The sequence below is a fragment of the Accipiter gentilis genome, chromosome 9 (assembly GCF_929443795.1).
Source record: "Accipiter gentilis chromosome 9, bAccGen1.1, whole genome shotgun sequence".
NCBI lineage: Eukaryota > Metazoa > Chordata > Aves > Accipitriformes > Accipitridae > Astur > Astur gentilis.
The window spans coordinates 10360853-10384591 of record NC_064888.1 but is presented as its reverse complement, the minus strand read 5'-3'; the positions used below and the strand labels follow the sequence as shown (position 1 = coordinate 10384591).

Here is a 23739-nt window from a genome sequence, read left to right as displayed (position 1 = left end):
GGATCTCTTGCATTGTAAAGCAAAACAGAAGGAATAATTTGTCTTGACAGTCTCGACTGAGATGCTTAATCCTTTTTGCTCTGAAAGTTAAATTCTCTCTTATAATAGACGAAGGATTTCAGTCCTCAGAAATGCTTGTACTCTTTTCTTTCTCTGAAAAAAAAAAAAAAATAAAGAGGAGGCGAGTATGAGAATGATACAAATTAATAATATACAGTGGGTTCCTGATTTGTAGGGAGGAGACTTGCTGCTTCTGCTTTTGGAGAGACGAGTTGGCTGCATATTGGTGTCTCTAACAATGTGCTGTGGGGGCTTTGTTGTAATATTTTTTTCTTAAATTTACCCTTTTTTCTATTACTTGTGTAGAATTCACTAATGTTGTACATACAGGTACATTTATAGCTTTTTTTCTTGCATGCTTAGATAATCCCTTTATATTTTTGTATATACTTTCAGTCATTTATTTAAAGTAAAAGTATTACCTGTGACCTCTGATTAATACTTCCATTGAGCGTGAATAAAACATTCAAGTCAAGTAAAGGAAGGACTTCAATGTTTCTTTCCAGGTAAGGGTGTTTGATCGGTAGAGTTTTCTTCTCACTTAACTTTATTTGCTGTATTTGTAAAGTAAGTACAAAGTTCTGTAAACATTATTGTTGCAGAAGGTTCACTTAGTGCAGTTTTTGGACCCAGCAATAATACTGCAATACTTCCTTGCCTAAACAAGGCCTTTGTTTTACGAATGATCTTACCTAGTTCATTTCAGGTAAAGTGAAGGTTAAAAAAAAATAATACAGTGTTTGTGTGCAGGCATGCATGTGTTCCCTTCTAAGCTAAAAACACTTTAATGGAAAAGGAAACGATGTACATTCCGAAGCCATACCTGCATAGGTAGCTTTATTCAATTTGCTCTTTACTGAATTAGAGCTTTTATTTATAGCCTGAAAGTTTGAGTTGTAAAGCTGATGTTGTTACTCTGCTGTCTTTATTGCCTTTACATATAATCTGTTAATTATTTTTTTGAAGTATTATCAGCTGATACCCATTGATCAAAACTATGAATAAATTAATACATTGCCTGTGATGTCAATCTTGTCCTCTAACTTGTAGCTTCAGTACTTCTTCATCCTGCACATGCTTGCCTTAATTCTTGATAAAATCATTAGGGATAGCTGTGAATACCTAGTGAAGATGGTAAGTTTGTTTAGAGTTATTCTGGGCTAGGATATAGTCCTTGACAACAAACAGCCTGCTTGCTTCTTTGAGAAGTCTCAGTCTGTACATGCAGACCACAAAATTACTGGTCATGAGACACTGGAGGAAAGCATGTTAGTATTTTGCTTAGTTTGACATGAAGCTGTGTAGAAGTATGCAAATGGGAAATGGTCATGTTTTCCTTCTATTCCTTTTTATACCTGAATCTAGATCAGTTGGAAAATTCAGAAACGCTTCAATTTTTTTGGATAAAGTTATTTTTGCACTTAATAAAGTTAATGGACAAATTAGTATGTGAAGATCAAATTCCTGCAGTATTGAAACAAATGACTTTCAGTGGAAGAATGAAAAGAAACATGTATGGCAGTATTGAACCTTACCTATACAGGTTATCCCATATGATAGTCTCTAAAGTAACTTAAATATTACCCTTTCAAAGACACGTAAATTTAGGGGAGAAGGACTAGGTAAGTAGTCACATACAGATACTTTTCTAAAAATGTGTTTTGGGGTTTCTGACAGTTGGAATATAAAATAGCGAAATCAGGTACCCCTACTCTAGAAGAGACACATGCATTTCATTTCCTTGCACTTGGGAAGGCACTTTTTTTCATAATGCTTCTTCCTGTACAGAAACTTAGACAACTGAGGCTAGATCCTTGTCCTCCCAATGCATCGTTTTGTGCTGTGTTTTTAAATAGTTTACATTTACCTGTAAACTATTGGTGTTGGCAGTCTAAGTTAGGAACAAACTTACTAAAAGGTTTTTCTATGTTTTATGGTTTTAATTCTCACTTGCCACTGCTCTGCATGGGAGATGTTTTTTCTGCCACACAGGAGCACGAACTGCAAACTCAAATGGTGTTTTAGCCTGGGATGTGTGGGTGCCCCAGAGCCATCTGCTCCTGGTCAGAAAGGGCCCCTCACTCTTACCTGCAGAAAGGTAGCATTAATACTGTGGAGTCAGACAGATTGTACTGCCTTCTTTTTAGAGCAGTAGTTGTAATATAAACAGTGAATTCTAGTTTTGAGTTTCATATACAGACCACCGGTGGGGGGGGGAAACGGGGACACACACGGACCACAACAGGGCTCAGGATAGGAATCCATTGCTACAGCCATATCATAGGCCAGACTTACAAAAGAGCGACAAATTTGTACCGAGCTTTGGGCTAAGTTTTGTCATCTCCTCTCTTTTAACTTGTTACATGCCCCATATTTCCTGACCAAACCCAGTCATCTTTGATGCTGTACTGTTGATGTGTTCTGGCTCTGGCATCTCGAGCGCTTACTCTGGCCTCCCCGGTTCTAGAGGCTGAATTCACACTGTCAGTTCCTGGGTAACTTCACATAATTCCTTTCTGTGTCTTGTTCTTCCTTCCCCTCCTTGTTCTTCCCCTGCTTTCTCTTCCCCCCAACTCAAAACAAAAACAAACCATTAAATACAATACCACTTGTGGTTCCAGCTACACCCATTGATCTGTTCTTGCTGCCAAAACTCATGTTCAGGGATTAGTCATCCCCTCAGATACTGCTGTTTCACCACTTCTGCATTAGAAGAAGAAATTAAGTATCAGCCCATGTAGAATTTTACTTGTCTGTTGTGACTCTTCAGCTCAGGTTTTCTTCTGCTTATGTAGAATTTTTTTTAAATTTTCATACAAATTATATTCCATGTTTCAAATAAACTGTAAATTTGTTTATGTTGCTTTAAATGCATACATACTGAGGGAGCCACAGTAATACGATTTCTCTGAAAGTAGAAGGTGCAAGATGAACATTTGATGTCTGTGAAGCAAAATATTCAGAGACTGGCAAAATTTTTGTGTGTGTGACTTTACTAGGCATCCTGAGGTCTGATTTTAACTTTGTCGCATGTCATCGTTTGGTTAATAGTGAATTAAATTGTACATGTAATGGTTTCATTTTCTAAAATGGAATGCTTATTTGGATGTTAAAAATTTAAGAAGTGAAAGCTACAATACTGAATTTTGGCTTTTTTGTGAGAGTTAAAGTGGATAACTAATCCCTTTGCCCTGGTACTCTTGCCTTGTTAATTACAAGCACATTTTGCATCAAGACTGTGACTGTGTTTATGTTGAACTCATTTTGTCTGTGTCTCTTCTTAGAAAGAAAAAAATTTTTTTTTTGTCAAAATAAAATTGCTGATCAACTGGAACTCCAAACTTCTAAATATTCTGAGCACAGCACCAGCTTTCATTATGGTTCTTAAAGCTGTGTTCAGAATGCAAGCTTATGCTTTTCATATTCAGTTTGATTAAGAAATACTCATTGAGTTGCCTGTTCACTTATTGTGGCTACTTTGTTGAGTTGAAGCAGTTGGAGCACTCAATTTATGAAAACCGGACACTTTAGCAGAAACTGTTGCTATCAAACACAGCTTCTGTGCATTTGTAAATGATGGTCGGTAAGTACCTGTATCTGTCTTACAAGTATTTGTGTCTAGTAACAAGCCACTTTGCTGCTGAGATTAAGACAGTACTACATGTCAGTTTTATATTAACCAATTTCACTACTTATTTAAGATTTTTCTAGGTGTAAAGAAAAGTTAACAGGCACAAAATGAGGACGACGTATATCTTGTGGTAAGATGTGATCAGACCACTCTGATATCTCTCATAGTATTTTCAGTTAACTACTGAATTAATTTTGTATCCTGAAGAATATTTGAGGTAATATTTGGAAAAACAAATACTTAAAAATCTGTATCGGATGATGGATGACATGATGTAAAGTTCCATCATGGTTTGGTCTCTTTTTTTGTAAGAACCTGGCTTTGGAGTGGTTTTGATGCTTAAAAAAATATGACTTGTTACAGCCTTTGTTTTTAAAGCTCACTTTATCATTCCAAACCATACTTAGAAAGCTTTTGCAGTTTTTTCATCTTCAGGTTATTCAACCAGCATTGTGATTTAACCTCACTGCTTAAGTATTTTCCATTTTATCCTTTAAACAGTGTGCTCCCTGTGAATAATTAAGCAATTAAAATGTACCCATAGAAGAGCAAAAACATATGCGGTGGGGTTCAAGAATCAGTTTTGCTGGGAGAAGTCAGGATGGGTGTTTATGGCAGGAATCTTGGAATCTACCTGCAGAGCTTAGTAGAATATCGACATAATGCTTGGCTTGTTTTCTGCACCTGACCCGCAACAGCAACTACTTGACTGTTCTGGATCTGCAAAAAGAGTGTTTATGATAGTAAAACTATCTTCCCATTAATACTCCACGTTTGTGGAAAAACATATTTGTCAAGTTTTGAAAGGCCATTACGATGGTACTTTTTCTTTTATTATTGATATTCCTGTATTTCATTTTTTTCTTTGTTGTCTTGCACAGTAACTTTCATCTTTGTCTTCTGTAAAATTGATGGAACAAATTTTCTTGAGGATTGGGGAAAAATGGTTGTCAGAAAACAGCCCCATTAAAAATGGGGATGGATACAGCGATGTAACAAAACAATCAGTCACCTTCCCTTCAGCAGTTGTGCATGAAATATTTCTTGGGTACCAGTTATCCTCCATAAAATTAGCAAACTATGGTAATCCATAAAGAATTGGTGTGTTTTCTTTAACCTTATGGAGATTCAACTTCAGAACAAGATTACCAGACATCTACTTATAGAATTTCTATTATCGTGACCTTTATGTAAATAATTCTTTTTCTAATTCTTTCTGCCCTTCCCTGTCCTCATCCTACCCTCACACATGGGATTTTCTCCTCTGTAGTAGTTATTATACGTACACAGTTACACTGGAAAACACTTGTTTCTTGGTAATACACGTTGGGGGTTGTTTCTGGCTCCGAGCACTTTATACTTCTTATCTTATATCAGTGAAGAAAAGGATATTTATTGATGCTATGTTAAAATTGAGATTAGGAGCTATCTTGGAACTTGCAGATGCAATTGGCTTTGAAGTTCCAGATGGTCATGTTGCCAGTAATAATTCTCTAGACGTGCCCTTATACTTGTAGCTCCGAGGTGTGCTTGTGAAATACAAATGAACAATGTCTATTTGGTACTTCCAGTCCCTTCCCCATGTCTTCTTGATGGAGAACTTGATCCTTGCAACTTTTTATTTTGTCTCGTATATCAATGTGGTTTTGTTATTTTTCTAATTCACAGTAGTTGTCACCTCTTTCCCTCTTTGCTTTTTCCCTTGACTTGTTACATTATCATTGCATCAAAGTTTTTTAAATTTTGATCTTCAGACTGCTTGGAAAAATTGCATCTTATTTGGTCATACCTTTTTGTCTTGCTGGAAGATGATTTTATACTAAGAAGCGCTCTCTCTGTGAGGTGTGTAAACGTAGCGTTGAGAATGATGTGAAGAATAACTAAAGATAATTAAAAATATAGCTTTGGTCCTGTCTTGATTGTATGCTTTGTGGTAATTTGTCTGCACTCAGAGGTGGTTTCTGCGTAAAAACCAAGATCTAGAAGGATATCGTTATTTTTTTCCAGTACCCTAGAGGGAACTGGATCGCTTCTAGAAGGATTAATTAAGTTAGAAGAATCACTACTTGGTTCCCTCTTCTGCTTCTCATCCGCCTGTGTTTTATGCTGCCTCAGACAACAATGGTTTTTATTTTCATGGATGTGATCACGTGTAGTTATTCAGCTTAATTTTCTTTTGTATAATTTACCCAATTGGTCTGCTAAAATACTTCATGCAGGTTCAGCTTTCAGCATTTGTCACCAGGCTCATGGACAGGATTTGCAGTCTGCTTTCAAGAAATGGAGTGTAGTCTCTGAAATATTCCAAGCAGCAAAGGAGTTAGGGAGTCTCTGAGGATTTGCCTTGTTTGATAGTTGAAAATAAGGTACTGTTGCAGTACTGCAAATGTTTAAGTGTCTAGTGCCATTGATGATGTTGATCTAAACCTAGGTGTTTCCGTTTGGTTTTAGTCTTTAAAAACAGAAAGATATTCTTAGATATAGATTAAGATAAACATGTACCTGTTCCAAAAACATAATTTAAATGTGTTTACAAGATTTTTAACATCTTTGCTTATTTATTAAGTACTCTACTTGTTAAAATGGTGTTTATATTTTCTGTTGTATTAAGCAAGGTTAAACAGAGGAAGCTAATTCTTCACACTGAAAAAGAGCAGTTTTCCATTGATGAAATAACAAACTGGCTTTTTTTGATAGTTATGCTTGCAGTTTTGAGAGTTACTTTTCTCACTTCAGTTGGAATGAGCTCATTGTTGAGCTGAAGTTGAGAAAACCAATTGCAGAAACCCACTAGTAGATGCAGGTGGTTCTTACCCATTTGTACTTGCACTGTGAATAAGAACTGAGGCAGAAATGGCCAAGATGCATGAATCCCAGATGTGGGAAGATCAGAAATAAGATAACACTAACTGTAAAGAATACTATGTTCATTTAATGTGTTTTAAATGAAGAAAGGTCTGTTTGATATGTTGTTCTCTTTCATCTACTGCATGTAAAATAGTTCCTTTGAATTCTGAAATGCTCGTGGGCTTTTGGGGAGTTTTGGTTGGTTGGTTTTTTGCATTCAGGGCATTCCAGTTTCCATCCAAAATCAGCTAAACAAAATTGCAACGTAAGAAAAAATCATTTCTTACTGTCTTAATGTAAAAACTCCCCAAAGTGTTTAAACTATAAATTTTTCGAGCTGGAATACAAGGAAGCCAAAAGCTTTTCTTCCAGCTGCCTTGCAGCTAAATGTTGTTTTTTCTTGAAGGCCCAATGATTTGCAACTAGAGCCAGTTTTTTCAGGGTCAGGGCAGTCTTGTTTGTTTTGTTGGTATCTTCCAGTATCTTGTGTCATCTTCTGTATGTTCTCTACTGAGAACAGCTTACATATTTTGGCTACGTAAACACTACAGTTTCTCTTGGGGAAAGGAGAGGAAGAGAAGATGTAGATAGAAAACTTTTAGCATTTTCCTGATTTTGAGTAGAAGCATGAGATTAGTTACCGTGGGATTAAATATTGCTGCCAAATATGCCTGCTGCCTTTGGTCAGTTGATCCCTCAAGGCGGGGAGAGTTCTGATTAGTATAAACCCTATCACTTTGTATGAAAAGAAAGGAAACCTAAGCAGAGGTGCTGTTCTGCAGAGATCATCAACTCCGATTCAGTCACCCCCAGGTTGAATTTCCTTTAGATGTTTTCTAACTGAAGTATTTATACAAATAAAATACATGTATTATATGTATATTACTTGTAACATGAGTTCTGTTTTCTATTTTGCTCATTTCAGAGCAGTACTGCTGTTTTCAGGGTATGTGGCATAACACTGAGTTTTCACTAATAAAACTATTCCATTGCAACATGCAGTTGAGGTTTTTATGGCATGATTCCAAATATGTTTCAGGAAAAAAAATAGAATTCTGGCACTTAAAACTTCCTGGGTTAGAATGGTAAAACAGAACTAAAAGTTGATGCAGCAGTGATCTACGCTATGTAGAGTTTTACTGTTGCACAGTTTTCAACATCATTTTTACCTTCAAGTTTAACAGTGGTAGTAGAACCTCAGTTTCTTGTTTTCTAGAGCTTTGTGACACTTCTGCTGTTAAAATAAATATGAGACACAAATAATTAAATACAATAACTTGTTAAAAAAGGAAGCTATACAGTTTAAATTCTTCTTAAGGGTTCCTATGAAAGGCTTGATTTCTCAAAAATAAAGCCAGAAGTTACTTTGCACTGCAAACCTTTTCAGGTAGTCAAAATTCTCAAATTTTTTTACAGGCAAGAGAAATTATTTTCATTGGTGAAAAAATAAGTGCTGCAAGCAAAAACTATTTTATTTTTCTCCAATATAATATATGGTTTTCAAAACTGTGGAAATGATGTTTATTGCAATCAGCTTGGAATTTATCATAAAGTTTACTGCTTGGAGTTGAAAGCCAGCACATACTCTGAGCATTTTTGTACTTCAACAAATGCACTTCATTTAAATGCATCCAGACTTTTTTTTTGCCTAACTGCCTAAGACGGGAGATAAACTTGTCTTTGTAGTGACCAAACTGAGTCTTCTTTTTGGTCTAATGTGGTAATTTCTAGCATTGCATTCTCCAAAGAGTTTAAGGATATTAGGTGGCCAAATCTCAGTGGCTGGCAGTCAGACTTCTTTTCCTTTGAAGATCTCGTATGCGTTTTTCTCATATGTCCCCAGAATGTGTGCATCTCTGAAGTCGTGGGCTTACATTTTGTTTTGGTTTAGCATGAGAAATGGGGAGGATTTAATTTCTTCAAGAAAGCAGTCTCCAAGGTTTATTGAGAGGGTAAAGGACTGATAGGATGTAACACGTGTCTTGACTGACATTCACTCACTCCTCTTCTGTCTCCTCTGTTACGGTTTCTTTTATGTTGGATCTTCTTTCGCTCAGTCCTGCACCGTTCTTTGTTTTAGCATCTCCCTTCTCCTTTTAGCTAATGCCTTGCTATTTTCTGTGTATTTCATCGCCTGTTGCACAATTAAGAATAATCCTGGCCCAAAGCCCTCTATTAGACACAAGTGAATTCTTTGAAATAGCTTTTTTCACATCTGGTTTGGAAAATTGTGAAAAGTATGTGTATGTTGCTGATAGAATTTCACCCTCCTGGAAATGTCTTATTTCAGCTGTAACTTATTATCCAATAGTTGCTGAAACCAAAAATATAGTATAATGAAGTCTGGCTGACACTTTCAGTTTTTCCACATGGTGTACTAATCTGGAAGTTGTTGTGATGTCCTAGGGATTTGGATGTAGAAGATAAGAATTAAGAACTGCTGGAGAAGTCTGCCTTAGTTCTGAATTATACTATTATGGAAAACTTACTGGTGTTGTAGCTGTTTTCTTAATGCGTTCATTTTCTTCTTGGAAGTGGCTTGGCTAATTATTGTGGAATTTTAATTTTTTTGTTATTGCTTACACTTGTTGCAGATGACTAAAAGTACTAAAATGTACTGCTTTGCTTAATAATGTCTTCCCCCTGCCCCCCTGTTTTGGTGAGCTGACTTTTTTGGATAGTGTCTGCTTTTTGTGTATTGTAATTTGCGTTTGTATCAGTGATTTTTTTTATTTTTTTTTTTTAAGTCCTCCTGAGGAAACTGAAACAAATACTCTTTATACAGGAGGAACCAGATGCTGAGAGTTGCCATCTGAAAAGCGCTCTCTCCTTTGCCTTTCCTACCTGTTTCCGACTTAGAACAACTAAATATTCTTTTCAGTTCTTCTGATTTAGGGTTTTTTCAAGTTTACGGCCTAAGTTTACAGTGACCACTTGTTTACTTGTTACCATTATATGCATTAAATAATCTTAATACTTATTACCCCCCCTATGTATTTTTACATGGACGCACTGTCTGGAATAGTATGACCCAGCAGATCAAGGGGAGCGGTGATTCCCGTCTGCTCAATTACTGCCACGCTGCGCGTGGAGTACTTTGTCCAGTTACGTCCCCCTCGGCCCAAGAAAGATCCTGACAAGTGGGAGTGACCCCAGTGGGTGATCACCAGGTTGATCAAGGGCCTAGAGCAGTTGACGTACAAATTGAAGCTGAGAGCAGGGTTTGTTCAGCATGGAGGAGGTGAGGGATCTAATAGCAGTCTTCAGCTACCCTGCGTGTGGTTAGAAGGTAGACTGAGTCAGACTTCTCCTGAAGTGTACAGGTAACAACGGTAAAGGATGAGCAAAGGAAAGCTCAACCAGGTATGAGAAAGTAATTTCTCAGTGAAGGTGGCCACACACTGGAATAAGTGTGCAGAGAGCCTGTGGAATCTCCTTCCTTCGAGGTGGTGACAGCTTGGTAGGCAAGGCCCCGGACAACCTGACCTAACTGCAACATGGTCCATCTGTGAGCATGAGGTTGGACTTAAAGGTCCCTTTCTTCCAAACTTGTTCTGTGACTCTAGGGCCCCTTCTAATTGACATTAGGCAAGCTGAGCAAACTGTTTGCTCTTAATCTCTTTTAGAGTAAGCTATTGAAATTTTCAAAGGAGCAAGGACCCTTTTGCTTGTTGCTGTACAAAATCTTGTCTACATGTGAACAGAACTGGACAACTTGTTCCAGGCGAAAATTCATCAGAGCCTTCTATAATCAATATCTTTATTAAAAAATGCCATGTCTGACGCAGCCTAGCATGATATTTAATAGACACGTTTTCTGGGCATCCTGCAACCATCTAGATGCATTTCTTGGGCATCCTACAACCATCTTGTCATGGACTAATATGGGCAGATCTTTCTCATCAGGTCCTCATGATGATGAGATACTCTCTTACTCATGATGATCAGGTACTCTCATCTCTCAAGTGTGACAAGGTATGATCTCATCATACTTATTGATGACATCTCAATATAAAAAAGAAGTTTTTTAGTTTCAGTAGACATGCCCAGCATTTCTTAGAACTGAACTTCCATTTATATATATGAAGTCTTTGGTGTCATTCAGTTCCTTACCTTAAATTACTACTAAATGTGTTAGTGATGCTCTATAGCTCTCTGCCAGTATTAAACTTCAGTATAATATGCCTATGGCTAGTGGACTTACTCACTAAAAGGCAGTAATAGAATGAGAGTCTACATTGAGCCAAACGACTACATGAATTTCAAAGTCTAACTGTGTGGGTAAGGTTTTTCCCTGTTGCCTAGTTGGAGATTTACAGATAGGTTGCACACTGTGGCGTAGTAAATGCTGTCAAATCTCTACTCTGAACTGCTAAACCAAGAAGTAAAATTTTTGAAGTCTTGGATAGGCTTACAATGAAAAATTGCTTTAAGGTAAAGGTGAGGCAAAAAAACCCCCACCTGTGAAGGCAAACCAATGTATCCTGACTTATGAAGACTCAAAAGGACTGCTTTAAATTTGATAGTCTTTGCCTAGAAGCCATTTTGAGGTAACTAAACAAATATTTTTATTGAATTGTAAAGGTTTGAATTTCCCTCTGAGGTAGACCTAGAGCATGCTGTAGCGGTCATTTGAACTTCATGGAAATTGTTGAGTGTCTTGGATTGCTCTTTGGTTTCTTTTGAATGATCAGAGCTTGGCTCCACCTATCACCAGGCAAAAATTCTTCTCAAGAAAACCATAAAAGTAGTTAATGACTGGTGCTATTTATAAATAATAATAGTTAACAGATTTAAAAATGGTAAACACCATCTTTTCCAAAAATGAACTTTTGACTTTGTAGGAGAACAATAAAAAATTTTCATAAATGCTTTCTTTTTAACAGATTATGGAAGAAACAAATACACAGATTGCTTGGCCATCAAAGTTGAAGATTGGCGCAAAATCGAAAAAAGGTATTTTGTTTTGTGGTTTTTTTTATGGGATGGGATTAGTTGTTAGAGTAGTAAAACCACAGAATAAACAATTCTGTCTTTAGAGTCACCATATCAATACTGAACACCTGAAATATTTTCTTTTCAGTCTACTGTTTTTATAAGAATTTCTTGTTGAAGTTATCTCAGCTTTATATAGGTATTTGATGTGCAAACCCATTTGAAGTAGCTAGCACTTCTGCAAGTACTTTATTATCAATACTATTGTACTTACTGTTTAGTATGTGTGTTTTCTTCTGTGTAATTCTGCATCTAAACTGAATGGTTTCTTTATTTTACAGCAGCCAAAGTCAGTTAGTCTTTCTGGTAACATTGTAGATCAGTGGGTGTTCTGTGGGTTTTTTTGTTTGTTTCTGTAGAGTACAAAGATGTGTGTTGGTCAAGCCCAGTTAGAACAATATATACTCATTGTGTCCCTGACAGAGACAGTCTGCATGCTTTTTTTGGTTTCTTTAAAAAAACCTAAGTAGAGCTGTTTCTTAGGAATGGCCAGTCTTATGTGTTTTAAATTACGCTTCTTTTGGAAGTACAGCCTATTAATGTGAACTAAGCATATAATCTAGAACATCTTGGTTTTTTTAAATAAGCGTTCTAGTCTGTTCTTAAAGAATCATAGTTGTGACTGAATGAAAGTAATACTTAACTCCTCTTCTGCAGGAAAAAATGAAATTGGAGTGATTTTTTTACTATTGCATGTATTTCTCTTCAGGCTGCTACATATTAAAAACCAAGAAAGTGGAGTTCAACTAATTTCTCTGTACGTTATAGTTAGAATGTATAGGTGGAGATGTGGGCTAACAACTATTGTATAATGAAGGTCTCGTGAGAAGAAAAATAATCTCTTTAGAAAGGTGCAGGATTAATAAAATTTTTATGGTGTAAAATGAGATTCAGTCTCTGAGGTACGTTAGTTACCACATCGTATTGAAGTACAAATTGATTTAATTTTTTTTTTCCCCACTTGCATGGAAAAAGAATCTCACTTGAGAGGGGAAGAGTGGGGAAAGAATTCAGACTGGAAAAAATGCAGGTGTCGTGTACGTATATATTCATATGTGGAACTAATGTTTATAGTAATGTAAGAGTGACAAGGTCTCTGTGCAAACCTGTGCTCTACCTGTATTGTTCTGCATACTTTCTGCCTGAGGTGCTATGAATTGATACACAGCTAAAGCTCCTCAGGAAACTGAGGCAGGAGAGTTTGTTGTTCTTTTGAGGGGAGAAAAGAAGAAATAAAGCAGTACCTGCACTTATTTTCTTTCAAATGTAAATGAACTTAGTTCTGAAGATGAAAAGCACGGATGAAAGGCTATGGAAAGAGGGATAAGAGAGGTGGCTGACTGGGATTCTGGATCAGTACTTAGAGATGCAGCAGCTTTATATGTAGATTAATTTAACCTCTTTATTAGTGATCTCAAAAAGAAGATAATATTAGGTTTGTTGTGAAGATCTATCAGTATAAGGGATGAATTTGAATAACTGGGGAAATAAACCAGCTAAAAGTTATGAGCTGATAATAACAGTAAAAGTTGAGGAGAGGCAAAACATAATACAGCTGGGTATACTGAGTCTGTGTAGTGGGAATGATTATCCTGGAAAGTCTTTATGCCAAAAGAAACTTTAGATAGTGATGGCCTGCAAACTAGGCATTTTAGCAATACGGTACACTATTAAAAAAAAAATGTTTCAAATGCCTGGGGACTGCAGGGTGGCTCTGGAGTTAAGACTTTTGCTCACTGGCTAGCTTTGCTCTGGGAAGCTGTGTGTATATGTACACCTAACACAGTAAATTACAATATGTGTACAAGGAACCCCTTAACCTAGAGGTTCCTATTTCTTGTGAAATAAAGCGTAGGTTATATATTGTGTTTATGCTTGGTATCAATTGTTTGCAATTCTGTAACTTTCCGTTTGCAGCTACAGCAGCTGTTTATATAGGGAAAATAGTCTAAGTGTTTAACATACTCTAGCTTCACTTAATGACAGTTTGTGATTGAGAGGAGAGTCAGCAACACATAACTGGCTGGCTCTCTGGGGACTTGAACTCAGAACATGCTATCTTTCCCAGTCTCCTTGGCTGGGAACGGAGTGCCTGATAAGCAGTTATTCAGTGAGGGAGAAGCAGTTACAGATGGACCGTCTTGTATCCCAGCCATACACTGTACCCATCATCATCAAATGATAACAGATTTTTCGTATGATTTTTCAGTACAATTTGCCTGCAGTTTCAGTAGCTTCACATTCTGTGGATGTATGTTGCGGCCTTTGGTCATTCACAGCTTTCCTCCCAAAATATGAGGGGAAAAACAATCATTATGAAGACATCTCTAGCTGTGCTGGTTTTTTAATGATAGACTGAACAACACAACAGAAACATTTGGGGCTTAATGTGGTGTTCTTCTCACTGCTGTTGTCAGTTTTTAATTTGAGATAGTTGATACCAAATCAACAGGGACACAGTACATATTTTCCTTCTAATTACAACACAGAGGTATTGAATTTTGCACACAAGATGTGCGTAATAAGGTTCAGCAAGGATCTGAAAATTAAGTTCTGTACAAGACCCAGAATCTTTTTATGATCTTGCAGAAAAAAAAATTTACTGTGATGAAGCTGAAGCACTAGGAGTAGATGACCAGCCAGTTGCTAAATTTTTCCTTTTCTGTGTTATACAGATTACAACTTTTAAATTGATGATTGCAAAATACTATATGTTGAGTACCATAATGGCAATTCATTAACTCAAACTCGATAAATATTTCCTGAAACATTTTAAATTGCAGAAGACTAATGTCTGGATTTCAAAAAACTTGCTGGTTAAAATTTATTATTTAATATGAAATTGTTAAAATAGCTCTTTGCAAGGGCTAGAATTAAAAAATCAATTATCAATTCTCAACAGTTTCATAAAGAGCAAAACAGGAATTTCCTGGCTTTAATGAACACCAGATGCTGCAGTCTTGCTCTAGTGATGAGGTGTGATGAGGGTTAAAGTATTTTGAAATACATGTTTAGAAAACACATAAGCAGCTATAGATCTTCCAGTAGCATCTTTAAGCAAGCCATTTATTCAGGTTGACAAAGAGATCACATAACATTAAGGCTTCAGAGAGGGAAGTGAACAATTTAAAGCACTTCTGTAATGACTGATTTCTGTCCAGCAGTAATGAAACAATCGGCGCTGGCACGGTCTGCTCTGCTTTGCATGGATGCTGAAGAGTTCAGGGCATACCGAAATCATGTTCTGGAGGTTTCGGATCTTCTGTAGTCCAATGAATTAAAGATCGAACTGACACACAGTAACTCTTCCATCCATTCCCCTTTTAATGTGCTCTTTCACTTTGTTATGGTTACTGTTCCTTAGGAATGCTATTAATTGTCTTTTAAAGTTGTATTCAATGGTATTAAAAGTTTAGAGTAGATTGCCAAATCCTAAATGGTCAGATGCTATAGCTCCACAAACACTTTCAAAGCAGGCATAAGCTAACATTTTTCCTTCTCCCTCCCCAAAATACTGACTTGTCCTGCTCTCCTGTTCTTCTTGTTGTCCAGCGCTTTCTGCTGTGCTGTCGCTGGTGCTTATATTGTCACGCAGGGGACCAGGATGGCTTAAAACTAACCATGGATAATTTTTACTGTTGGGGAGGGAACAGTTTTTTGTGCATTTGCTAGCTGTTCTAACCCTAGCTGTTTTAACCCAGACTGTATCCTCAGTCTGCTTCACCATACGGTTGTATGGATCTCTAGAGCTTAATGCATTGGGAGGAGGTGAAAGTCGCATTTTTCGGCAACAGTGCTTGTTGATAGTAATGTAAGGTGCTCTGTAGAACTTTAGGAAATGGGTACACGTGAGTTTAGATTTCACCCATATTCCTTACTCTTTTTCTTTCCTTCTTTTAATTCCCACCTCCCACCCCATACAAGTGTGTTCTTCTGTATTTCAACATCCATAAAGAAGTTATGGAGATATGCATATGCTCAGAATGCAGACAGCCTTGAAATAGCATTTGGGTAAAAACCAGCCTAAGAATCATTTCAGCTCCTGGAAACTTAGTGGCTCTAGTCAGGAATTCGTTCAGAGATTTCGAGCAAGGAAAATTTTGGGAAGTTAAAAAAGGTGGTAAGGGGAAATGTGAAGTAAATTGAGCTTACAGAGCAGGGATAACTCTCGGGTCTCTTTCACTGTTCGCTTTAAAAAAGGGCTGCTTTTACTGAACTTCTGTTGCTCTTTTTTCTTTCTTCCTGTTGTTCCCATATTTTCATTACTCTTCTGCTTTCTCCAGATTACAATCTCTAGTTCTTCATGTGCATCACCTGCTGAAGTTACCCACTCTTTCTTTTTTTTTCCTTATTTCTTCCTTTCTTGAGCTGCTCTTATTTAATTTCACCTGTTCTTTCATTTACTGTTTCTTCTTTTGGGATTTGTTGGAGTTTTGTTTGCTTTTTGTTTGTTTGGGGTTTTTTTCCCCTCTTACTACTGATGCTTTTTCAGTTGGTTAAGAAAAAGAAAATTCAGTCTATGTTCTGTTTGTGTAGTTTTTTTCTCACCTGATTTTTTTCTTTTTGCTTATTCTTTCATCTTCTGTTTCAAAAATCAAGCTTCAGTAATTTTTTTTTTTAAATTTAAACTAGTGTCTATTATAAAAACATCTATTACATGCTATTTTTCATTAGCATATCTCAAAGGCAAGTCAAGTACATAGCGTGTGAAATTCACATCTAAGGAGAATGGCAGGAGAAGAGGAAACAATGGCACTGAAGACGTCGGAAAGAAGGCAGCGATAACTAGCAGCGGGCACTGCTATCATTCATTGCCTGGCAGTTTAGTTTCACACTTTTTCCTTAAACTGTGCCTTTTGCAAGCTATCTTGCAAGCAGAGTCCAGTATTTTCTTCTTTGTATCTTGAGCTGCTGATACAATATGCAAAATAAAGTTAGCAACTGTAATATTATATTTGAGGCAAATAACTGTTCTGAGAGACTTCAACCAAATTAGTAAAATATTGCTCCCATTTATTTGAATGTTGTTGAGACACAGGGGAAGAGCTTTGCGCATTCCAAAAGCTAGAGACTTACTTTTTTGTTAAAACAGAAATGTAACTACATGGTGAACTTAAGGCCAAACTTGCATGCAAGTTTTTCTTATTATCAAGAATAAGCTAAAATGTAATCTCTGGTTGCTGCTTCAGACCTTTAAGTCAACTTTCAATTGTTTCCCAATATTGTAATAAAAGCTGAAGTTCACATTTTGAGAGGAAGAAGGGAGGGAGAGAAGAGAGATGATGTAGTGTCAGGCTGTGCAGCTTTATAAATGCGCAAATACAATGTGGGGTTATTTACTCTTTTGGTGTAGGTTTGCTACATAAAATAAATCTCCAGTCTGATTTTATGATTTTCAGATAATTTCTTTTTCTCTTTAGAAGTACTTAATTTTCTCAATTTAGTTTGCCAACAAAATCTTTAAAAAGAGTGAAAACCACTTTTGATGCTAAACTTCTTACAGAAAATATCATACATGGAGAAGTGGTTAACATAAGAGCAGTTCAGCATTGTACTTGCCAGTTTTTACTGTCCCATGTGCAGACACTTCATAATTTACACGTGTTCCATGGAAAGATTATATCATTTCTTAAAACATAAAAGCATCCCTGACTTAAGTGACATTGCTTTCAATATTGGAACTGAGCCGAATCCCACATTTGTACAAAGGAGAGACTGCTTTTCCGAAGTAGAAATATCAGTGAAACACGTGGCAAAAAACCTGTGGAGAACACCTCACATTCTTTGTTCCAATGTATTAATGGATGCAAGTAAGACATTGTCAACGGTCATATTCAAACCCAGTATCTTATGATGAAATGTCAGTGAAAATGGAAGAGTTAATAACCCCATGCAGCATTGTTCTCTAGGAGTTATGTGAGCTTTAAACAGCACCATCACCTCTTCTAATGTGTCTGGAGGTCTCTGGATTCTGCCCCTCAACAAAAAAAAACCCAAACCCCCAACCAAAAATCACAACCCCCCAAATCCACCAATCCAAAACACCCCTAAGCAAAGCAATGAACCTAATGAGGCAGCAGTTGAGAAACTTTGAGTACAGTGAAGTGTCTGTGTGGCGTAAAGTGGTCTTGGACCCTCACTTCAGGAGATTCTGTCTCATTGCATTGATGAGACTTTGTAATAAATGCAAAGTTCAGAGAAATGAATAGATTTCTCTGCTTTCAATTATTGCTGGGATTGCTGAAACACTACAAGGATTTCAGTATACACTACTAAACTTTTAAGTTATGTACTTAATCTTTTTATAAATACCAGGTGGCTTGGTGTACTTAAGAGACTGGCATGTTTGCAAAGTGCAGTTACATAATCTGAAGTTTTCCCCAAGAAATTGTCCAAGTCTGAGTTTAGTCAAACAAGCATAAAAGTAACTAAAAACTACCTAACAGTTTAGGCTATTAACTTCTTTGTCTTATGTAACTCCTTAAGTTGAAAACTGTAGACTCTGTTTCCAGCAGTTTGGCATCGACAAGACTGAAGACATTGCAGTTTAAATATATAATGCTATGCTCTGTGTGTGTGTTCATATAGAACAAGGACTGTTAGGATTGCTTTATTTTTAAAGTCTTCAATGTTTCCTTTTCTCAGGTTTTACATGTACGTGTTAACCCTACTTAATACAGTTGGAGCCATAACACAACTTTTAATTCTGTGTTTTCCTTAAATGACTTCATTATTCTGGGCTGAAGACAGATTAGTTTCTTTTTTGCTTTTTCACCATGCATATATATTATGCCTACTTTTAATTTTGTTTTGATTTTGTTAAAATGTAAGTTGGAACTAGCTGTATTGTGGAAAAACTGCAGTTACTGGCAACACAGTGTCTATTAATTACCCTTCTTGAGTTTGGAGGTTTTTACCTTCTCATTCTGATTGTGGGTGTGAAGGTAGTGTTTCTTGTTTGTTTGGCTTTTTTGGACTTTAAAAAAAAAAAAAAATCTGCCCCAAGAAACCAAAAACCAACCACCAAAAAAGCAAACAAATCCCACAACCTCCCCACAATCCAAAACCTAATATGGGGCTATGAAAACCCATTGATTTAAACAGCAAGAGCTCTTTTGTAATAAATTCTGTCCCTGTGCATTGCTTTCAATAATGGTTACATTCTGTACAATTTCATAAGACCGTTTCCAAAAGTGTTCCTAGAAGCGAATGGTAAGGAGGAATTGCGGGGGGGGGGGGGGGCGGTAATTCATCTACGTATATAAAACTGGCATTTCAAAAAATGACCAGATGAAAATATTTTAACCTATTTTGGTACTCTGTTAAACTCGAGTTGATCATGGCAGGCTAGCCTGGTTGTGCATGATCCTCTTTGCTGTTTGTATGAATGTAGTGAGGGAGTACAATATCAGCTTTTTTTGTTTGAATTACTGAATTCTTCATGGAGAAGATCAGTATAGTCTGGAAAGTTAAAATAAAGGTCTATGTGAAGGTGTGCATATGTTTACATATATAATGGAGGAAAATAAGCAACTCTTTTCTGTGAATATGGACACTGAAGTTAAGAATATTCTCAGACTTCTATATGTAGATTTAGACAGTTTATGGCTGCAATCTGAACATAGAAATGTTTCAAATCAATTGGTATTTATTATATACACTCTGCTTGGCAAATTGAGACTTAAATCTTAGGGCAGGAGGAAGGGGAATTTTACATCTGCATATAACCTTGAGCTACTGCATCAGTACCTCTTTTTTTTTTTTAAGAGATTTAAGGTTGTATATTACAGAGGTGGTTTAAGTTGCATGAAAACACTTTTTTAGAAAGGGTAAATGTCTTAATTACCCTTGATTTTATCTTAATTCTTTGAATATAAAAGTGAATCCAGCTCTTTTTCTAAAGAATATGCCCATGTAAACTGTGTGTTAAAAGTCTTCAAGTGCATAAGTTCTAAAAGTCCTCCTATAATTTCATTCACTTCTAAAATGACAATATCTTCATTCATAAGCATATATAACCTCTGGAACTACCTAAAAAATAATGTGGTGAATAATGGAAAACAGCTTAATATGCTAGAATTGCCTGTATGCTTGCCAGTACATATCTGTGTAGCTAACTTATCAGTCTTAAAGCTTAAGGAAAATACTCTTTACTGTAAATTACTGTAAAAGGACTTCATAGTTTGTGTTTCTGTAAATGCAATAATGCATTGAGTTTTATTTTGCATGTCAGTCTTAAATGCTAAGCCAGCCCCACTTGAGAAGGTCGCACAGCATCACAAGGACTATCAAATACTTCATACTTGCTAATGAAACAAGTATTGTAACAGTAATTTTTGATAGTTTTGGTCAACTTTTGTTCTTGATGTACTTTCATCTCTTCATGTGCTATTTCTAGTTACAATAATTGTAGCTTCTGCTGTTCTCAAAAAACCCCCCCAAACAAATAGAGTGGAGGAGGGTGAACATGGAATGCCATCAACTAATTTTTCTATCTTAAGTTCAGTGCTATGAATAGCCACTAAATTGCCTTAGAGCCTTAAGCTTCAATGAAATGAAGAAAAAAGTGGGGGTGGGGTGGAGGAATTAATCAGGCCCTTGGAGACCTGCGGTCCTTGTATATGGAGCTTTTTGACAAACTTTAGCTTCTAATCCACTAAGATGCTCTTGCACATTGTGCCATCTGTCCTGCAAGGCTGTACCATAATTCTTGATAGGAGCCCAAAACATGTGGAGCGATGTCTGCTTCTGAACAACCACGGCCTGTTCTATCATCTTTAACTAGGGCTGTAAAGTGATGCAGCAAAGAAAGCACCTAATCCTCTGAAGTGCTTAGATGCTCAAGGGCTTAAAAACAAAGGTAACTTTTGTATTGGTCCATGATCAAGTTTTAATTTCTGTTGTCTCAGCATTGATTTCAGTGCAGATGAATAGAAATACAGGTTCAAATTGTCCAATGTCATGCTGCTTCTTACAAAGAAGATAACTTGCTGTGTACCAGCTGGAACTCTGCCAGTAGCTCTACCACTGCTGCTGATACAAGGATTGGTTTAGGCCCTTGTGGTGCTGTTGGCAAGTGCCTTCCCTTGATCATGTGGATGACCATCTTTACAGGGCAAGGGACATAGTCCTCTGTCAATAACTGATCCGATAAGGTAGGTGGAGGTGATGATTTGATGACTGTGCTGTAGGGACCTGTTCCCTCAGGAGAGGAGCAATCTACCTGGTTACACGGAGGTCAACAAAAAGGTGCTATAAGATGAGCTTTTGAAGTTACTCTGCATGCCTTTCCCACCCGTAAGTGGAAATGGAATCCTAGTACATCAATTTGAGACAACTAAATAGAACAGCAATAAGCACCATAAGTTTCGATTGCTGTACCCCTAAGACAGCCTTATTCTGTGTGTTGGGAATAACGATAATGGTGCGCTCGGTCGTCTGTTTTCCAACTATACTTCTAAAGGGAAGAGTAGTAACTAGTTATGCTAGAAGTGGAATCGGGGGAGACAGAACTGTTTTCACAGCTGCTAAACAGTGCAGTTGTGGTCTTATCTCTCTTGCCTTACTGCATGCTTAAGGTCTGTCCCTCTGGCTCCATAGCTACCTGCTAGGCAGCTCAGCCCTCCAGCCTGGCATGCCCTGGTGTCAAACCCACTGACGGAGAGGGCATTCAGGGCTGCTGGTTTATTGCAGCCTGTGCTCTTTTGTCGGTAGGATTTTTCTTAAAGCTATTTAGTTTTGGTTCCCAAGGTATAAAGTTGTGGGTCTGACTTTATACAAGTTCAGTAAAGGTTTTTCTTAAAAATCTTGGCATTTAAATGCCTTTTCCTTGTTGGTGCCCATGACAACAGAACCGTTGGTTTGGGTATTCTGTGTCAGCTCTCTCTGTGTGGAGCAAAATTCCTTTGCAGCTTTTATTTGACCTTGCTAAAAACTAGAAAAAAGATTCATCCTGTTATGCGATTGTCCAGCTGACAACTGTGTATATAAGTAGGTTTTTTTAAATTATGCTCATATCTTAGAAGCACATGAATTTCACAATGGTATGTTTCTGCATATTGAAGGTAGTCATGTCAGGAGATAAAGGATGCTTTGTACTATTTCTTGAAAATGCTAACAAGATTTGAGGGGGGAGAAAAGATCATTTCTTATCTCCGCAGTTTCTTCATAAAATTTCAGTCAGAGTTGGTACATGATCTGGAAAATTGCAAGTTTTTTGTTCTTAGAATGGTATTAAACTTATTTTTGTGCTTGACCTTTCTGCAGCAAAACTCATGCTATATTCCCCATAGGTAAAAATGGATTAACTTGATTAATGGGACATCTTATGAAGCTTTTTTGAAATCATGGAAATTAGGTGAAAAAAAAACCCTGAATAGTTACATAACCTGAACGCAGAATACCTTCATTTTGCAAGTTCTTTATAAGATGGAGAAGTACTTCCTCAATTATTTTATGTCTTTATCTAATTATGCTGGATTGTAACTTGTGTCTGAATTGCTTAAAAGCGGTTTATCTGACTTGATCTTGCTCTGATGTAAATCAAATAGGCATTTTCGAAAGAAATAAGACTACAAAATGCGTTAATAGCCTGTATCACCAGTGACGATCATCAGAATACAGAAGATGCTGGTGAGATAATTCCTATCAATCAGTTAAGTATTTTAGTCTGTCAGGCTTTAGAATGCAGCTTTTGGGCAGGCTGCAGTCATCTGCTTGTAATGCTGTATGGTATCTGTTAACTATTACTGTTCTAATACTTTTTCCTTCAGAGAAGAGGTTATTCATACTCTTTAGTATTTTTCATAAGAGAAGATAAACTTTTGGTGTCAAATGTCAGTTCAAGCCCATAGTATGTTTTGTTTTGTTTTTCAGCAGGTACTTCTTCCTGGGTTTGGTTGGAGAAGTGCTGAGAAAGGGAGTGTCATGTTTGATTGTTTTTTAAGTATAACTCACTCCTGCTTCCATGTGTTGAAATCGTAATGGTTCAGAAAGTTTCAAGGATGTTGAAGTTCTTGATGACAATCTAATGCATTGTTGTATGCAAACTTTCGACACTAATATGAAAAACTTATTGCAAGCCTAGTTGAGGATGCTAATTTCAACATCTCAGTTACACATTAAGCATTGGTCAGTGAATGGTAACGATGTGTTAGTTTAGTAAACGTGATTCAAATTTTTGTTTTGTTTGGAACAAAAATGTCTTGAGTGGAGGAGGCCAGAACCCCCAAACAGCTTTCAAAAGCATGGAGAAACTAGCATGCATAGCAGACATCCACTTAAGGATCTTGTCACAGTTAAAAAAAGTCCAAACAAACAAAACCCAAACCCTCACACCACCAAAAAATCCTCCCAGAACTGTATGCCCACAAGTATTACTGGGGAGAACACTACATTTTTATACTCTGAAGGAATACCTAATGTGTGATATTCTGTAGCCGATAAAAATTTTTAGTCTTTCCAGTTTCTTAATACTGTACTTCTGTAACTGCCATCCAAAGACCAGTCTTCCCCACACAAAGCCAGTGCCTCACCTGATGCTCCAGGCTTTCCTGCTGACAGTAGCACTTGCAGGTAGGGCTGGCTACTGCATTCCCCTCTTCAAACTCGTGCAACTCCTATAAACTGTCTAGAATTACAACGTAAGTGAGTATCATCCTGTCCCTGCAAATCTCTTCGTATTATAAATGAAATTGGCTTTTTTTAAAATGACTTCGGTTTCAAATCAAATATTCTTTGTACTGTGCATTCTAAATATAGCCTGAGTCTGTGCCAAAGACCAAGTGCAAACATACAAAACCATCATTGATAGAAAGTTTCTTTAATGACTTCCTCTGGAAACTATAATTTGAATCATATGATTTTTCTGGAGTAGCACTGGGAGGGAATATCTGAAAAATAACTATAATATGGTTTTCAGAATTTTAAGCTTTTCATCTGTACAAACTTAACTTTGTATAAACTGTGGTAGTCACTTTATTCCTTGATTATTTGGCAAGACTAACATTTCCTGTAAAGCAAGGCAGATCTAAAAAGAACAAAATCCAGGGCATAAACAGTGTTCTTTTTATTTATTTATTTATTTCCCAGATTTTTAGCAGTTACAAAATAATTGTTATTTTACGGTAAACGCCTGTTGAGAACCCTGGTAGCCTGCAGTTTTGGCTGTGTGGCAGCAATTGAAGCTGCTGGCTGGTATAGTTTAA

At 36.9% G+C, this 23739-nt stretch overlaps 1 protein-coding gene across 1 annotated transcript in view; it reads left to right on the top strand.

Moving 5' to 3' along the window:
- BICC1 (BicC family RNA binding protein 1) overlaps positions 1 to 23739 on the top strand; it is a 114761-nt gene that overhangs the window by 45052 nt on the left and 45970 nt on the right. Inside the window, exon 3 of the mRNA XM_049809650.1 lies at positions 11425 to 11494. Coding sequence (XP_049665607.1) covers positions 11425 to 11494 — 70 coding nt within the window. The remainder of the gene's footprint in view (positions 1 to 11424; positions 11495 to 23739) is intronic.